This window comes from Spea bombifrons, chromosome 3 (assembly GCF_027358695.1).
Source record: "Spea bombifrons isolate aSpeBom1 chromosome 3, aSpeBom1.2.pri, whole genome shotgun sequence".
NCBI classification, from domain to species: domain Eukaryota; kingdom Metazoa; phylum Chordata; class Amphibia; order Anura; family Pelobatidae; genus Spea; species Spea bombifrons.
This window is the reverse complement of record NC_071089.1, coordinates 104,126,555-104,143,356: the sequence shown is the minus strand read 5'-3', so window position 1 is coordinate 104,143,356 and position 16,802 is coordinate 104,126,555. Positions and strand designations below refer to the sequence as shown.

The window sequence follows — 16,802 nt, the reverse complement described above, 5'->3', positions numbered from 1 at the left end:
CCCCAACCAGTCTGCCGAGAGAATATGGGACACGGTCGTGACAGATTGGGGACAGGAAGCACGGAGCAGCATAGAACCTGCAACCTAGCTATTATTTACTATGTCATAAGAAACCTATTAGCAGATAAATGAAGGGAGAAGTGTACCAAGAAATCAAGATTCATCACATGTGACAAGGGCTTGTGATTGGAGGCCACGGGAAAGGTGAGAGCAGGCAGCTGCAGCAGCTGAGTAATGTGCAATAGGAGAGGAGACTGATAAGGAGTGATGAAAGGAAGAAAGCGAGAGGGAACACTTCGAGAAATAAAAAAAAGTACATTACCCAGGTCCAGGATATACACATATTGTCCTCTAAAACACAGGGACAGATCAACACAGCTTCCTGAAGCAGGGCCAGAATTCCCATATTACGACTGATTGGATAATTGCCTCACTAGTTAAATGGCTACTACAGAAAACAAGAACTAGTATTGGCCCACCGACAATATCACAGGGAACCATGCACTGCTGTGTGCAAGCCTTTACTTATTCTGATAACAGCTAACGACAGAACGGGAGCTCTCTGTGGGTACCCAACAGTCTCTGCACTATAGTGTTGGCTGAGAGACACCATACCCCCTCTGCTTGTAGGCAGGATCGCTGAAGGACATGATCTAAGTAGGGTCAATTATTAGTTATGTCTCCTCTCTTCTTTCAGCACCTCTGAAATATTGCTGACGAGGAGTGCCATATAGGAAATCCAGACCTAGACATCAGACTAGGTTCTGATGACTTGTCCAAATGTTGCAGAGAAATATAAAGGAAACGAGCTTGAAGCTTTGACATCTATTCTTCAATCTATTTGCCTTCCATCTGGCTATATGTTTCCTATCAATCGGCACAGTATATACCCCAGTAACAGACACGCGGCCGCCCAGGCCCGGCAGATTACCTCTGCCGGTGCTGTAATGCTGCAGTTTGTCGCTGTACGCTGCCTCTTTGCTGTAGGTCCTCTTCCTAGAATAAAAAGAAAAACACCAGCCCATTAAAAGGTTTGTACACATAGCCACTGGCGGCATCTGTTCCAGGTTTCATTTCCCAAGTTAATGTGCTTCACAGAGCTCCATTTAGTCAGGACATGGTGACTTATACTGCGAGGCGGACACATTATTAGTCATAAGGAATGGCTATATGGAGCAATACGAGGCGTTATATGATGAGGGTTCATAGAGAAATGAGAGAAGTTCTCCCATGGAGAATGTGGCGTGCTATAAAGCTACATTATTTATAGGGAGTATGTACAAATTCAGGTATCAGAGGTGCAGTTACCATAGCAACCTTTGTTACCAGAATTGTTCTTTGTACAAACCCCCCCCAAAACAAACAAAATAAATGCTTTCATGTTTTCTCAGTAAACAAAACATCCCAAGTTAAAAGCATGTTAATGCAAGCAAACCCCGTGTTCTTTTCATATACTGTAGAATATAGATCCCGACATAAAGACGCGCGTTCTTTCCTACTCACCTACTGCAGACAATGGAGATGGCTACCAGAGAGACTATGAAGACCACTCCTGCAGCTGCGGATCCCGCGATCAGGGGCAGCTGCTCCCTCAGCTCCGACTTGTACTCCTCTAAACAACAGAGACGGCAGAATTAGCAATTTACACAGAAAGGTGAAACTATATGACCTGACGGCATCTGTATGACATCATTTTAAGACTCATCAAACATTCGCTGGCATCATCCTTTAAAGCTATCAAGCAAGACGGGCGATTATTGCGGCACAAACCTCGGCACACATAAAGTTAAAAGACTTTCCAACATTAATAGATTAAAGAAGCCAATCCCAACACACACAGCCTGCCCAGTTCTTGGCCTAGTTGCACCACTAACCCCTTTTCAGCCGGACGTCGGTGCATCTAACAGACAAACCAAAAGCCATTGTATGCTACAATATTTTCGAAGATGCCGGCATTCAAGTCATGATAAGATTTCATATAAATTTTAACGTTATTGAATTTTATTTCCAGAGACCAGTGTTGACAAATAGCCATAGGCATTTCTATTAAACCAACAAATAAGCTCCGTTCACTAACACTATTCTGTTGTTTGCAGAAGGCAACCAAATGCACTATAGCACGCTTATGAAATCATCATCTTTCCTCGCTCAGAATGCAATATACCTGCGGGACGGAAAAACTCATGTGTTTATTGAGACGACATGATACATCTGTTGTAATATTTGTTCAGAGCAGAGTTGACGATCATCAGTGTTGATTCTTCTTTGACCTATGTGCAGGTAATGTGTTTCCATGCTTTTACCAACCAGTAGTTCCATTTATTTGCTGAATTTCAAGAAGATTTAAAGAAAAATAGGCTAACCTGTTTGAGCTGATGGGTTACCAGGCTCATCCGATGCACCCTTTGGATGCCAGGATGATGGACAATGAATATCACTGTCCACCTACTTGACACCCAAGGTGTGCAACCCAGCTGACAACATCTGAAGACACATTATATAATATACCTACATATAGTATAGCACATTCCAAAAAGTGCCATCATTCCACTGTTTACGTGTAACCTATATAAAGGCATGATGCAGAAGAAACATATATATGGGTCACAGTTGTCATAGGCTTCGAGAGAGAGCTCATTTCCCATCACGCATAAACACATCTTTAAAGATTGACGCCTGTATTGGCAGATTGCTACAAAGCTTAAGCCACAGCACGTAAAGGGTAAATGAACTCCGCATTGTGTAAGGAAAGAAAAGCAAATCCTCTGAAATGTTGGCGCTGCATTGAAAGAATAACAACTCTTCAATCATGCTCTGTTGGATTGAAATCAGCTGTGATCTACAAAAGATTGGGTTTTGTTTTTCCTCTCTTGGTGTTGATTTTGGGAACATTTAAAAAAAATGATCAGTTTGCAACATGCAGCTGAAGGACACGATATGAGAAATACAACAGCTACCCATCAGGACCTACCTTCCCATCAGGCACCTGTGCCGAGCGCGGCTGGGTACAAGGTACTAGAAAGACTGCGCTAAACACACACGCACCTCTGTAGTGTAAATGGGGGCAGGGAAGATCTCAGATCTCCCCAACATCACATTAGGAAAGAATATTGCTCAATATGGCAATAAATACCCCCACCGGGAGTCCAGAGCTATTTTCATAGTTTTGATATAGTTGTATTTAGGGACAACCTTATAAAAACATACAAAAAAAGATACAATTATTGTAGTAAACGCGAAAAAAAATAAAAGAATAATTAATAGGAAAACTATCGGATTGCCAACACATCCTATGTAGGTAAAAGTACACATATCATATACACCAAAGAAAATAAAGCCTTAAATCCCTATGTTCCCAATTTTGGTACCCCCTTCATCTGATGCACCTGCTTTTTTAGGTTGAAGGTTCGGATAAAACATAAGGAAAGTCTTGCTGAGGATCATAGGAGTTGTAGTCCACAAGATAGTGTGGCTATTTAACTATATTTTGATTATATTATGGATAAATATAATCTCACAATGTTCACCTGTGAGCAGGGATCAGACAATGACTCCTGCATGCTGACAGGCTGATCAGGCAATAGATTAGCTGCCATCACGCATTGGTCAGTATTTTTAACCTTGTCGGCAGGCAGCGACACTAAACGCAGATCCCTGCTTACAAATTGCATGTTTATTTAATACACATAGATGGTGGCTGACTGTGACATGTGACTTCCATGTACACGTCTTACATGTATATTTCAGTCTTCAGCTGGCTGTAGAATCCGGGACATGAGAGATTACCGGCGTCCACTCTGGTCACTAAAAATTGTGGTTTCAAATGAAAGCCTTACTACCCCTCCCCCCTTTTACACAAGATACCCTCTGAGATCAAAATAAGGTAAACCAAGTTACACAATGATAAGTCGAGTAACCTTGCTTTAGCTAGGTCAAGGCTAATGAAACTGGGCACTTTGAAGCTGCACCCATTTATGACCGATTCAACCCATTTCCTTATGGCGTCAGTGACCTCATGTAATCTCATGTTTCCTACTGAGTTGTTCACTAATTAATGTCTACAGACAGACATATTGGGACAAACATAGAATAAGGCTCAATCTCAAAAAAAGTTTAAAAAGAGAGAATCATTTTGAGGAGCCTTTAGGCAACTCAGAGGTACAGCAGCTGGCGTTCAAATTGAACACCACCAAAATAATTGGAACGCCTGGCTCCCGGGGTTTAGAATAATTTTTCATTTGTATGCCATGAATACCAGTAGACAACTGGCAATCGATATCACCCATTACAGCGACAGCTATCTTCTCAATGTCTACTGGCCTTCCTGAATCTACAACGTGGCCTTTCCTGTCCCTCAAGCCCCCACCCGCCATGCATTTAACTTTCCATCTGGTGAGTCATTGTATCTTTTGGGCTCTAGCCCTTCCTGGTTGGAATGTATATCTAAAGGAGTGCTACCAACAGGTTATTCATCAAAAAGATTAACACAACAAAAAAACAAAAAGAAAAATGCTTAGTTATCAAGGAAAAGGGATGGGTAGTTACTGTTTCAGATAACCGTCCTAATAGTCATTTCCTAACTGAAGAGGATCCCAAACTGCCTGTGATAGACATTAGTTTAATATGAAAATAACAAAAAGCCAAAGTTCAAATGCTATCAGCAGACAGGAAAGAGCTGGATTGGCAGCTTTTTAAACCTCCTTTAACCTTCTATTTTTCAAAATCCTTTGTGTTTGAACCAGTGGTATAAGAGAGCTGTTTCTTTCATATGTTCGCAAGCGATTTGTTTCCAGATACACAAGCGAGGACTGGCAGAGAAGACATGAAGTGTTTTTGGAATAACATAGACACACAGTGAGCCTTGGCATCGCCAAGCTCCCTTCCCAGTGCCCAGACTGGGTACGGCCAGCAGTGTTACGTACGCAATCATCTGGCAAGCCGCCCTCTGCCAGCGTGGGCAGAATATTTCCGCTCGTGGAGGAGAACCCTCTCGTCTGTCAAGTAGTGACAGATGTGTTGGAATTCAATTATCGCACAGTGAGGGAAAATTAGGATCGAACAGGCCAAAGTACCACCTGCGACAAAGGAGTAGGTCGGTCAATTTAATGTTATTGTGACCCTGCAACATCTGAATTAACTTGAAGACCAAAGATACACAGAGCAAAATAATAATTCTGCTAATAAAAACATAATTGTAACCCTTTGAAGTATGCAAATTACCAGGGTACTCTGGTGTGGGGGTGGTGTGCTGACGTATCTACTCATTAAGTATGTAATAATAAAATATCCCAACAAAAATCCATACACTAATACTAATCAGAATAGGAACAATTTGCATACTTTGTAGATCTCACAAACCACCTACAATGGGACCAGAGCCCCCGAAGGCATGCTTCGCGTAGCAAACATGGTCAGGAATCGCTATCTTTATAAAATCAACCGTTTTCAAAACAAACAAAAAAAGTGTTGTCGAATTAAGGGCAGTGATTTAAAAATCCATGAAATCGAAAATGGTTTTCCGACCAGTCATTGAAAACATATCTCAGTCTACTTAACCTGTAAGTGTTTCAATTAAATTAAAAGGAAACACACACACACACAAAAAAACCCATTAACAGAGACGAGAAACGTTGTGAAAAGGGAAATGATGTCCCCAGTTTAAAAAAATAGAAACAGCATTTGGTTTTGTGGAAGGATTTCATTTAAGGGAAACTGACAGAATACATTAGGTTAACCCGTTGGAAGTGCAGATAAATAAGAGATTGAGGTTATGGGTCATCACGGCACAATGAACAAGCACCGGACGGAGGAAGATTGAGACGGAAAATTAAAGACACGGCGGACATCAGAGAGCCTGACGAAGTTTGACATGCTCACCTTTCTACATGTGTAGATTTTTTTTATATATACAATTTTCCTCCTTAATACACTCTTAGGCTGTTTATAAGGACACTATTGTTGCTGTAACAGACCCAAATTCAACAGTTTACACCTTAAACATTGTAACACACCCCACCAGCCAAATATTTTGAGGTTCCGTGCATGGTGGTTCTCTGCTTACCGTCAGTTAACGTCTGGAAGCACATCTTTCCGCTGTATTTCCCGTAGCCTGCCACAGTGCGAGCCCGGACCTGTACCACGTAAACTATCCCGGGCCGGAGTCCTTCTATGCTGGCTGTATTCGTTTGGCTTTTTGAAATGGAAGAGTTAAATTCGCTGTGATCCTAGTAATTTAAAAAAGAAATCGGTCGTCATCTTTAACAATAACTGTAGATATCAAGGAGATGAAATGGGAACCTTCCGAGGGCTCACCCAACCATTTACTGGCCTAGTCTCACCTTCTCATAATATCGTAGTTCGTAATCCAGGATAATTCCATTGGGTTGATCCGGCTGAGGCCAAGATAAAGTGATGCTCTTCATGGTGGCTCGAACCTGGTGCATTATGGGGACAGTAGAGGGAGCTGTAGAGAAAAAGGGGTAAAGTGAACTTAATGTGTGAGAGGAGGATGACTGGGCGGATGATATTTCACGATACGGAGAATGTCCCTCCATTCAATTTGATGCTGTTTCCTTTTACTAAGCAATAGACAAAACTGGTTAATTATAAAATCGCACCAAATGATGTAATTGGCGGAAGCTTCTGTATCCCGGTCCCGTTTTATTCTCTTTAGTTCTGCATAATAATGCTTCATCTTTGAGGTCACCTCTGTTTACTTCGCTGATACCAGGCCCCTCTCTCAAGTGCGCACAGAAGGCAGAAAGCCGCCGCTTCTTCTGTTTACCCAGCGTTCCTCTAATCCGCCTTTTTTTTTTTGTTTTCTATTCCCATCCTTTTTTGGAGAAGGATGTTAATTTCCTGAAATTAAGCACTTAACTTGATTGCTGTTTTGTTAATTGCAGGCTTCATAGCTCTGGAACTGTTGCGTGATTAGCATGGATAATGCAGACAGAATCCGGGAAGCTACACTTGCTGACATTAATGCTCGGTACCACTGCTTTATGTTTTTAGTGGAAAGCTACTTCCTAGATTTATCAAGATTATCCCCTAGTCATCATTAGCACAAGTTAGTTTTTTTTGTTTTGTTTTTTAAATAAAAAGAGTTCACTGGGAATTTAAACACTAGTTCTGCTTCATTACGATAACAGAGCAGAAGACTTTAAAGTGGACTTTCAAGAAGAAAAAGAAAAAAAAAAAGAGCTGCTCCGGCAGAAATTCTGAAGTCTGAAGATGTGGCAGATTTAAGAAAATGACAAATATAAATATAAAAATGGTCAAATATAAATAAAGGGGAAAAATAATCATGTACACAGAATGTTAGCAATTGGGGCTGCTCAAATTTTTAATACATTCAGGTCACACACAAAAAAAACTACCTTAATGATGAACAAATAAAATGAGTAAACTCGGTCAAAAGCTAATTAGGAGGAAGTCAATAAATAAATGAATGCTTGGGACAAATGCTGAAAAATACCTAGAATGCCGTTGGTTGGGAGTGGTTGCGTGATATAAACACTACGGTCTAACACTATGAGTAATGGATATTGAAACTTGTTATGCGACAGAAAAAAGCACGAAGAAAAGACAAAGTCAAGCTATGGACGGATGTTGGAATGGAACACATGACTGAGGAAGAAGGGGATTCAAGAAGGGATGAAGGAGGAGAACCAAAGTTGTTTTTTTTCATATATATATATATATATATATATATATATATATATATATATATATATATATAAATATATATATATATATAAATATATATATATATATATATTTTTTATTTTTTTATTTTTTTTTTACCCTATAAAAGTAAGTACTATTTTGCAATAGTTCCCATATACAGTTTTAAAACAAAGTTGAGGTTAGCAAGAAGTAAAATGGCGAGAAGAAATATGCCTTGAATGGATAGCTTGTTAGAGTGACCATACAAGTTTTATACTTGCAAAGGATTAACTTACCTGCTTGGTTGGTGGTGATGTTGACTGAGACATGTTGGGGAGGGAAGGGGCTTTTGTTGGTAACCCCATTGACCGCCTGGATTTCGAAGGTATAAGGGGTGTGAGCCCATAGGTTGCTAATGAAGACACGCGTGTCGGTCAACCCCATCTGCCGTGGGACAAACTCCACATTGTCATCGCACCGGGAGCAGCTGCGACGGTCGGACCTGCACTTCTTGCAAATGATATTGTAGGTGACATCGTCTCTGCCACCGGTTTCACGTGGCGGATGCCACTCCAAAGTGATCGATGTCTCATTGACTATGGAAATCACATTGCGTGGACCTGAGGGAACACCTGAGAACAACATTGTAGACTTTATTACACAGGTTAGGGGAAGAAATGGATACACAGACAGCAACACCAAAAAATAGAAAAAGATATGCACGTGATGAATCTGTTTTAAAAATTGAGAGACGTAATCTCTGTGGCTGACACATGCAAGGCCAACTATAAACGTGTTTTATACAAAAAAAAACTATTAAATAATATCAGACAGGCAGGAGGCCAGACTAAATAGAACATGGACCAAACAGGGTATTGCAAGTTATCAGAATTTGTATGTACAATCAAACATTTTATGAGCAGATGTATCCTGGTTTTTAGACAATTTGTTTACATTCCAAAACTAATTATTATCGTCGTCCATATTTTATAAAGTGCCAACAAAGCCCACAGCCCTCATGTCACATACTTGGAGGAACAGCATAAAAGGCTCAGAGTTTCCAGAAAATACATGGAAAATCCTCCCTACTTTGCCATGGACAAGTTGGATAAAGCCCCAGGACTTCTTATAAATATACAGTGCAGAGTAACAAGTGCGAACCAGCCTTGTTTTCTGTATCCACGACAATATTTCATATGGCCGGGTTTTGTGTGTCATGGTCAGAGAGTAGGGGCTCTACGATTATTTATTTTTGTATGTAGCTTAGTAACAATAACTCAAGTAGGACTATTTCCGTAGCATTGTATTTACCCGATTTAATACAATAGAATTTTCTGCATTCTCCAAGTGTATTATTTTTTAGGTGGGCATACACAGCAAAAATTCTGCGTTTGGGACACTTGGGAGGTCTTCTTCTCAATGGAAGTTACTCAACAGGTCTACATGACATACACAGTTGGTTCTCTGGTATAGAAATGCTTCCTAATCCTGTCTCGTTTATTTCCGTCTAAACTATTAAAATCCTTAGACTTGGTCTGATCAGCTGTGAGATGATTTCATGTAAAGCATGTACTTTGGAGTGAACCAAATCAGACTTGTATCTTATGAGATGGGCAATCTTACCATCAAGTCATATCCTGTGCATTTATTTATTCCAGCTAAATTTAAAAGCCACGGGGAACCAAAAGAAATGGAAGTAGCCTTAAGTAAGTACCCCATAATGACCACTGGAAAGTCCAACAGTGCTGCGGGATACCAAACAAAGAAAAGGTGCACATGCGCCAAGGAAAACCTACTTGGAGAATACCAGAAATGAATGTTAGGAGTTAATAGCCTCAGCTATGCCACCAGAGTACCATGTCACTTAATCACATTATGACATCCACTTTGTAAGCCACTCTTGAATCCGTTTCCACAGTTACCATGTGCTGGAGAGCTGCATCCCTGCCGTTTGAGAGGCCGCGCATGTTAAGTTAACATCTTATATCTCTTTCTCTCCACTTCAGAGAGTTTGATATGTGTTTCAGCCATGAGCAGACCTCGGGACTCCTGTGCCACACGATGCACACGGACAGGACCATTATCTATACAAGTCACTTCACACATTAAATTTTTGTAATTATTTTATTTAAAAAAAGGAGGAATTTCCCCCCCTTAACCCTTTCAGTGTCTGGTTCTGGGAGGTTAACATGGATATAGGCATTAGGTGAATATATGCTACCCAGGCAATACATCGGTATTTGATACAGCAGTGCATTTAATTGTAATGGTATCTTGGAACTATATATTCTCCCTGATATTTTTACACGCAAATAGCTATTTTGTAATTACACTGTAAACCTGTTGAGTTAAATGTGAGTAACAATTAATTTAAAAATAGCACTGCCCATGGAAATAAAACAGCCTGACACATATAATGATTTTTTTTTATTTTAGGCTTGGACGCAACAAAAAGAAAAATAACAATAAAGGGAAAGCGTGCTTGAGATTCTGAGAGGAAAACGGCATATAATGTCTGCTTCATCTAAGATTCCTAACCGGCAAGCAAAACGCAGACCTAACGTTGGGCAGCTCTTAAAAATGTCTTCTAAGGCACCCAATATATTGTGCATTATGTGGTATTTGGCAGACCACCGAGGATAGCCGCAAAGGTAATTTTTAGACACAGCTTGCTATAAAATACAGTTATACAACAAAATCGCACATATTAGGTTTGCATCGCCTTCAGTAAGAATTATGCAGAAGTTACAGAGGCGAGAGATCGGATGGAAAAAAATACAGAGCCAACGGGCCTTTAAATTTCCGGTGTTGTCACCACAAAGATGGGCAATTCTTCTGCAACAATTTGAACATAATCCCACTTAAATTCCACTATGCCCCTGGAGTAAAAACAAGTATGGTTGGTGGCAATGGAGCTGCATGCAGTAAATGCACCGGAGTGCATGCATTTCACGTGGGATGATGGCTAAAGTGCTTCTTTAAGGCTTAGCATAGACTAGTATTAAAACGATTCCAATTTCCCGCCCCAAAATGAATTCGCTTGGCTGCCTTAGGCGACCAACAACAATCAGTGAATTAACAGCTAGTTGAGAGATAACCGAATAAAGAAAACTGAAGATCCTGAGATCTTCATCTTTTAATTTAATAACATTTTTGTATTGAAGTGTAAAATGTACGATTTGGTAACAGTAACGTGTTTGATGTTTTAAACATGAAAGTTTAAAGCAAGACCAAAAGGCGTGTAGACTGAAGTCTGCAGATCCAGTTCTAACGCCACATGGAAGCCACCAGAGTCTGTATAAATAAACAGTTCAGTTTTGAGATAATGAGCTTTATTTTGGTTGTGGACCTTAGTGTCTGATATGAGTCCACAAAATAAGTTTTGCAATGTGTGTAGATTAGTGTTGTTTAAACATATTGCTGTCTGCAGCAATGAATGACCGGTGTAAATCTACCACTGCCAGGTGGACCATATCTGGTTCCCCTAGAGATTCCAAGACCACGACGTAGCAAGAAATAAGTATGTGTGAGTATTTAATGAATTACGGCCTATCAAGCACTATCACAGTTGGGTTACATTTGCTCAACTCGACAGTAAATAACAGAATTAATATCACATAAAACCAGTGCTATAACCTTTGGGGATAAAGGCACAAAAAGGTGGCCATACTGTGACATGAGATGAGAAATGTCTAATACATGCACTATGCTGAGCATGGAGGCAAACCAGAGGAAGGAGAAAGGTCTGAGAGATAATTGATGAATTTCATTCAGGAACACCACTCCAATATTGCCTCATATCTGCAAAGAAATACGCAATTCCGGTTCGGTGGCTTACAGTAAATAACTTTCTGATTCCTCCAGTGTTTGCCTTGCATGCCAAGTATTCCCAGACACCTTATTCAAATACATATTATCACAACAGAGATGTGATTTCCCCAGAAGTCCAATGCAGTCTGGATAAGAGTGTCTGAATGGACCTTCGCCAGGATGACTACCCCCTGCATCTTCTGTATTGGAGCAGACGTACATCTACTTCTCAAACTCTCTATTAAAAGTGTGAGATTTCTCTCAACATCTTTGTTTGTGGGAATTTATGCTTAAAATTCTAGTGGATTATTAGCTAGGCTCTGCCGTGTTTCTTTTAGCTTTATTATAGAATAGACTTCTCCTAATATAGTCTATTTCTACCAGCATCATCATAATAACATCTCATTAGAACTTCAGCTTTTTACAGTTCCATTACTTTTAGAATTCCATTATTTACGATTCTGTTATTTTTACTTCTAAGTTAAAATAACTTATTTAGCCTGTTATACAATCATATACCCATTCTCATTTAAATGAAAGATGGGCATTGTATGGGAATAATGTTGAAAGTGCAGCTTCTTGAACATCCAAGAGCCACAGAAATGTCACTATAAGGATTGTCCTAACCAAATCAAAAGAGCTGGCAACCACATATTGATCAGGAAGCCAACTTCAATTTGCATTCCACGTCATGTTTTTGCTAAGAACAGCTTCCTATAAAGTACTAAGGAAAATTCCCAGAAGAATGTCCAACTTCTAATGTATCGAGCTATATTGACATAAAACCATCACATGTGTGTATGTCATTCCTAGAAAGTATTCTTAATATAGGATCATCACCATTTAAGTAATATATGTCTTGATTCAGTAAGTAAGGTAAATTCTTCCATTGGTTCACTTTTATGGTGTCTAGGGCATGCCTCACACTTACTTGTACACATAGCCTCAGGTGGGTCAAAGTCAGCGCGGTAGTAGCCGTTGCGACAAACACAGATCGGAGAAGCCTCGGCAGTCGACCGACTATTGGCAGGACACGGTAAGCAGGTTCCCATGCCTTGGTTGGCTTTAAACATGGCTGCTGGGCACGCTGGAAAAAGACAGAAAAAAATAAACACTTTTAATTCTTACAAACTCTTTCCATAACCGGTTAAATAATGACACTGCACTTAAACAGGACATGCAGCCAGGAGGTGAGGTTTCTTCCCGTAGGCTTAAGTCTGCATTGTAACCAGCATATTATTTTGTAAGCGTTAACATCATTTAGTCTTAATCATGCGAGGATATAATGACCTCGGCAGCATCAATAGCAGCTGGTGTTACAGGTAACTTTCTGAGGCACGTCATGGCTACTGCAGTCTGTGTCCTTCAACCAGGTACATGTATGACAGCAGTGACCAATTTCGAGGATCTTCTGCCAAACCATTGTTCACAAATGGTCTGCAGGCAGTAACATAAAGATGCATGATATGGTGCAGGATGCTGCCATGTGAATGATAGTTCCAATGGAGCACATGCTTTATCTGGGCTACACAGACGGGTGATTATAGCTGTCATTTTAAGCTAAGTCTGGAGGCCTTCCCCAGCTGACATCGCCAGAAACTCAAGGACTGAGAAGCCAATATCCTGAAGGTCAGGGAACGTCAGGATGATGTGACAGCTCTTTAACCAGTCTGTACACAGACTCCATTCAATGACTGTATCCGCATGAAACGCAGGTGCCTCGGACCTCTATATGTTTGCTTTGTATTTATATTGATTTCCAATCCACTGGCTATGTCAACACGTACGCCATTAGAACAGTGTGACTTAGCTCTGCTTGGTAAATAAGATCCTTAATGTAAAGCAAGTGAAGTAACCCTTTCACTGCTAGAAACAAAAGTGTCTTGTTTACCTTCCTGCCCTAATTATATTCTGGCGGAAGGTATCAAAGTGAACATAAGAGTCCCTGAAAACTTACCAGAGACTAAAACGCCATAGGAACTGTATATAATAAATGCAGATACACGTTAACACAAGATCTATGTACTGAGATGCACAACAGAATATACAGTATAGTGTAGTATTATACACTTTATTAGATGCTATATTGTACATTATAAAACACAAACTGGTTATCCTAAATGCAATTGCTAATACTTGCTTCTCCCCAGTGGTATATTTAAGGGGGTCACAACCTGAGGGCTCACGCAGATTAGCCCCCCCACTTCATAACCCCTGTCCCCTATTCTGAGCACTGGGACACCTTGTGCCTTTGAAACGCACGTGACATGGGGTAGATGGATTTTGTGTCGGCTATGAAATTCAAAGGGGCCGGTTACAAAGGGAAATCTGGACCTCCCCAGCTGGCGCATTACATAGGAGACTGGAGAATAATGTAGGAATATCTCCCCATGGTAATGCGAAAAAGGGGCACAGGCCAGAATACTCCACTGGTTACCCCCATGCTGATTTACTTTAGAGTTCCAGCAGTCAGCTGCCATACCGGGACCCCCTGGCGTAAATCTCGAATTCCCAGATCCATATACATTCAGATTTGTTTAGTGCAATTGCAATAAAAATGACTAATACGGGCTAAAGCAATAGATTCTTTATTGCACTAACATTCAATTTTAAGGACAAACATAGAAGAGAACCAACCTCCCTTTATTAAGTCAAAACCAATACACTATATTAGCCTTTGCCTGTCTAAATTGCGGTTTAGCTGAACAGTCACATTGATGTAAGTAGTCAGTCTGTCTCGGAAGAGACATCAATTTCAGAAAAAATTATAGGAGAGACCCTTTATTAAGTTGAAGGACTTGAGATTTTATTATTCCTTATGACCCTGTCATAAGGGGGTCACTGGGGTTAGCATATTATATCCTACATCTTAAAAAAAGCAGCAATTAGACTCAAAACCCCCCCAAAAACTAAAGAGTGACGGCAGTTCCTTAGAAGTGCAATCAATTTCTTCTTCTAATCTATGGCGAACGTCTAGAAAGGAGTGGTGAGTGACAGGTTAAAAGGCTTCAATAAAGATTAGAGAGACCATATCTGAAAAAGGAAATTGCAGGGAAAATGTGGTTATTCCTCCAGCTTCTATTAATTTCCTTTCTCCCGACTACCTCAAGGAGACTCATATCCTGGTGCAGAGGAGATGGGGAGAGAAGCCACTCTCCTTTATCCTAATCAGAAACACATAAGCACTCGACACTTAACCCCATGAAGCCGGTACCTTACAGATCTGCAATCAGCTGCGATACATCTCCAAGGACAAGATGAGGTCATACGCTGCAACAGCTACAACCCGAGTAACATGCATCCCCTTCACGATCATTGCAGCTGTGACGAAGACACATTGGAATATCTGATCATGGGCTTTTGACAGGCTTTATTGGGCACACATATCTTTATTTACAATTCTGTCTGTAATCATTGTCTGATCACAGTAAGGAATAACAATCACGGGAACACACAGTGTTCCTTCCACAACAAAAAAATGAAAATTTTGATTGGATCATAACTTTAATTATAAGAATAGATTAAGAGAGATTAATATAATCTTAGAATCTCCCAAACTGGCCCAAAGGAAAGTTTCTGAGCGAGAAGTTGGAAGGTCCTCCAAGAGAGGAGACTGCTGGATGTGGTCATAGAGACCTCACTAGCAGGACATCCAGCCGGTCAGATGGAGTCTTCTGCTGAAGGCCATTACTTGCATTAGTACTGGTAATGTCCCCCTCGCGGTCACTAGTGATAGCGGGTACACCATGTCCACTAACACATCTGTCTTGGTGCTGTATCATACATATTTATAGACACGTTTTGTATCTGCTATGATCTTGTGTAACAGGTATGTGTTAAATATACAGCGTATGAAGAGAGAGCACAGTGATTAATCATGGACAGGAGGATTTGAAGAGGGGGGTCCCTATCGGGCAATCAGGTATGGAAGATGAGATCTCGCTGTAACCTGCCCATTCACCGTGATTAATACCTAGCCGGGAAAGACCGCTGCTGGTATCCTTTGAAGAAAGAACGCCAAGATATGGCGTCTTATCTCAGCTCTCTGCATAAACAGTCAGAAATGTATTGGATGCGTCTCGAATCAGTCAGTGGATCTCCTGTCCTCCAGCCTTTCTAATTAAAGCACGACAATCTACCTTTTTGTGTTACACGTATCCAAGGTCCAGAGCGGCAATGTATTAGAGAAAAGCCAATTTCCTACAAAAAAAAAAACATTCAATAGTCTCTGGGCAGAAAACGCTAACATTAAAAAGCGTTAACTCCAGAAAACTGCAGATCCACATGGATGGATGCGGGGCTACATGGAGCAGTCCTGGACCATACGCTGATGGCTGCCTACTCTGCCATTAATCACACCGGCGGTGATATTAAACCTCGCAGCTGGCACAGGTGTAGAGTACAGCATAGTGGGGAGAGACGATTTGATATGAAATCTATTTCGGAACTCAGTTGCTCGTAATGACCATAGAGGCTTTGGCTAATTAATGGTCATATGGCTAATTAGCTCATGCTGTTATACTGATAGCACTGAGCTTGAAGACCGTCACAATCACACCTTAAGGTAATTTATCTATGAAGAAATATTTCTGACCCATTCATGTAAAAAGGCCATACCAATATTTTGTCCTATAGCGATAACAACGGGGTCACCGTGTAAATTGCCAACGCTCTAACCAACCCTCAATTTATAAAAAGATCCGAAAAGATTTCCTCTGCCGCTCATACAGCGACACGGGCTTATTGTGTCTTTTAAAATGTTAGATGTGATAACGAAACCAGGAACAGGTGCTGAAAAGGGAATCTCTACGGAACGTTACCTACTAAAAAGCTTAAAAATATTAAGAAACGCGTTAATATCAACAATATTAATACCAGCATAAAGTTACCCTTTATGTTGATGTTTGATGAATAGGTATTTTTGTTAGCAGGGTTAGCGTTGATACTCTTTGGAAGGAGAGGAGTAGGGGACAGGTGGCCATGCGTGGGGTGAAGTCAAGCATCAGGATCTTACAAAGGACCCTGTAATATAACGGCCATATATAATATAAATCACACTATACAGTCCTGTCCAACACACAATCACCAAACAGAACAACAAAGAAACCCCATAATAGAAAGATCACATAAAGGATCCAGTCACGATGTAACATCACCCTAACAACAGGCTGCAGTTCCAAGTTGTTAGCTGCCTCCTTTGCCAGGCGTCATCTGGCTTTTGGCATGAATAACTGTAGTCGATTGCGGCTGTGCTTATGATTTATGACCTATACCACGACATGTCAACAAAAAAGTGCCCTTTAAATAATAAATGAATAAGAAAGCAT

The 16,802-nt window shown here is 40.5% G+C and overlaps 1 protein-coding gene across 1 annotated transcript in view; it reads right to left on the bottom strand.

Moving 5' to 3' along the window:
• Positions 1-16,802, bottom strand: part of EPHB1 (EPH receptor B1) — a 123,446-nt gene that overhangs the window by 25,913 nt on the left and 80,731 nt on the right. Inside the window, exons 4-9 of the mRNA XM_053461385.1 lie at positions 12,407-12,562; positions 7,962-8,297; positions 6,339-6,463; positions 6,062-6,224; positions 1,504-1,612; positions 932-996 (exon numbers count right to left, since the gene is read on the bottom strand). Coding sequence (XP_053317360.1) covers positions 932-996; positions 1,504-1,612; positions 6,062-6,224; positions 6,339-6,463; positions 7,962-8,297; positions 12,407-12,562 — 954 coding nt within the window. The remainder of the gene's footprint in view (positions 1-931; positions 997-1,503; positions 1,613-6,061; positions 6,225-6,338; positions 6,464-7,961; positions 8,298-12,406; positions 12,563-16,802) is intronic.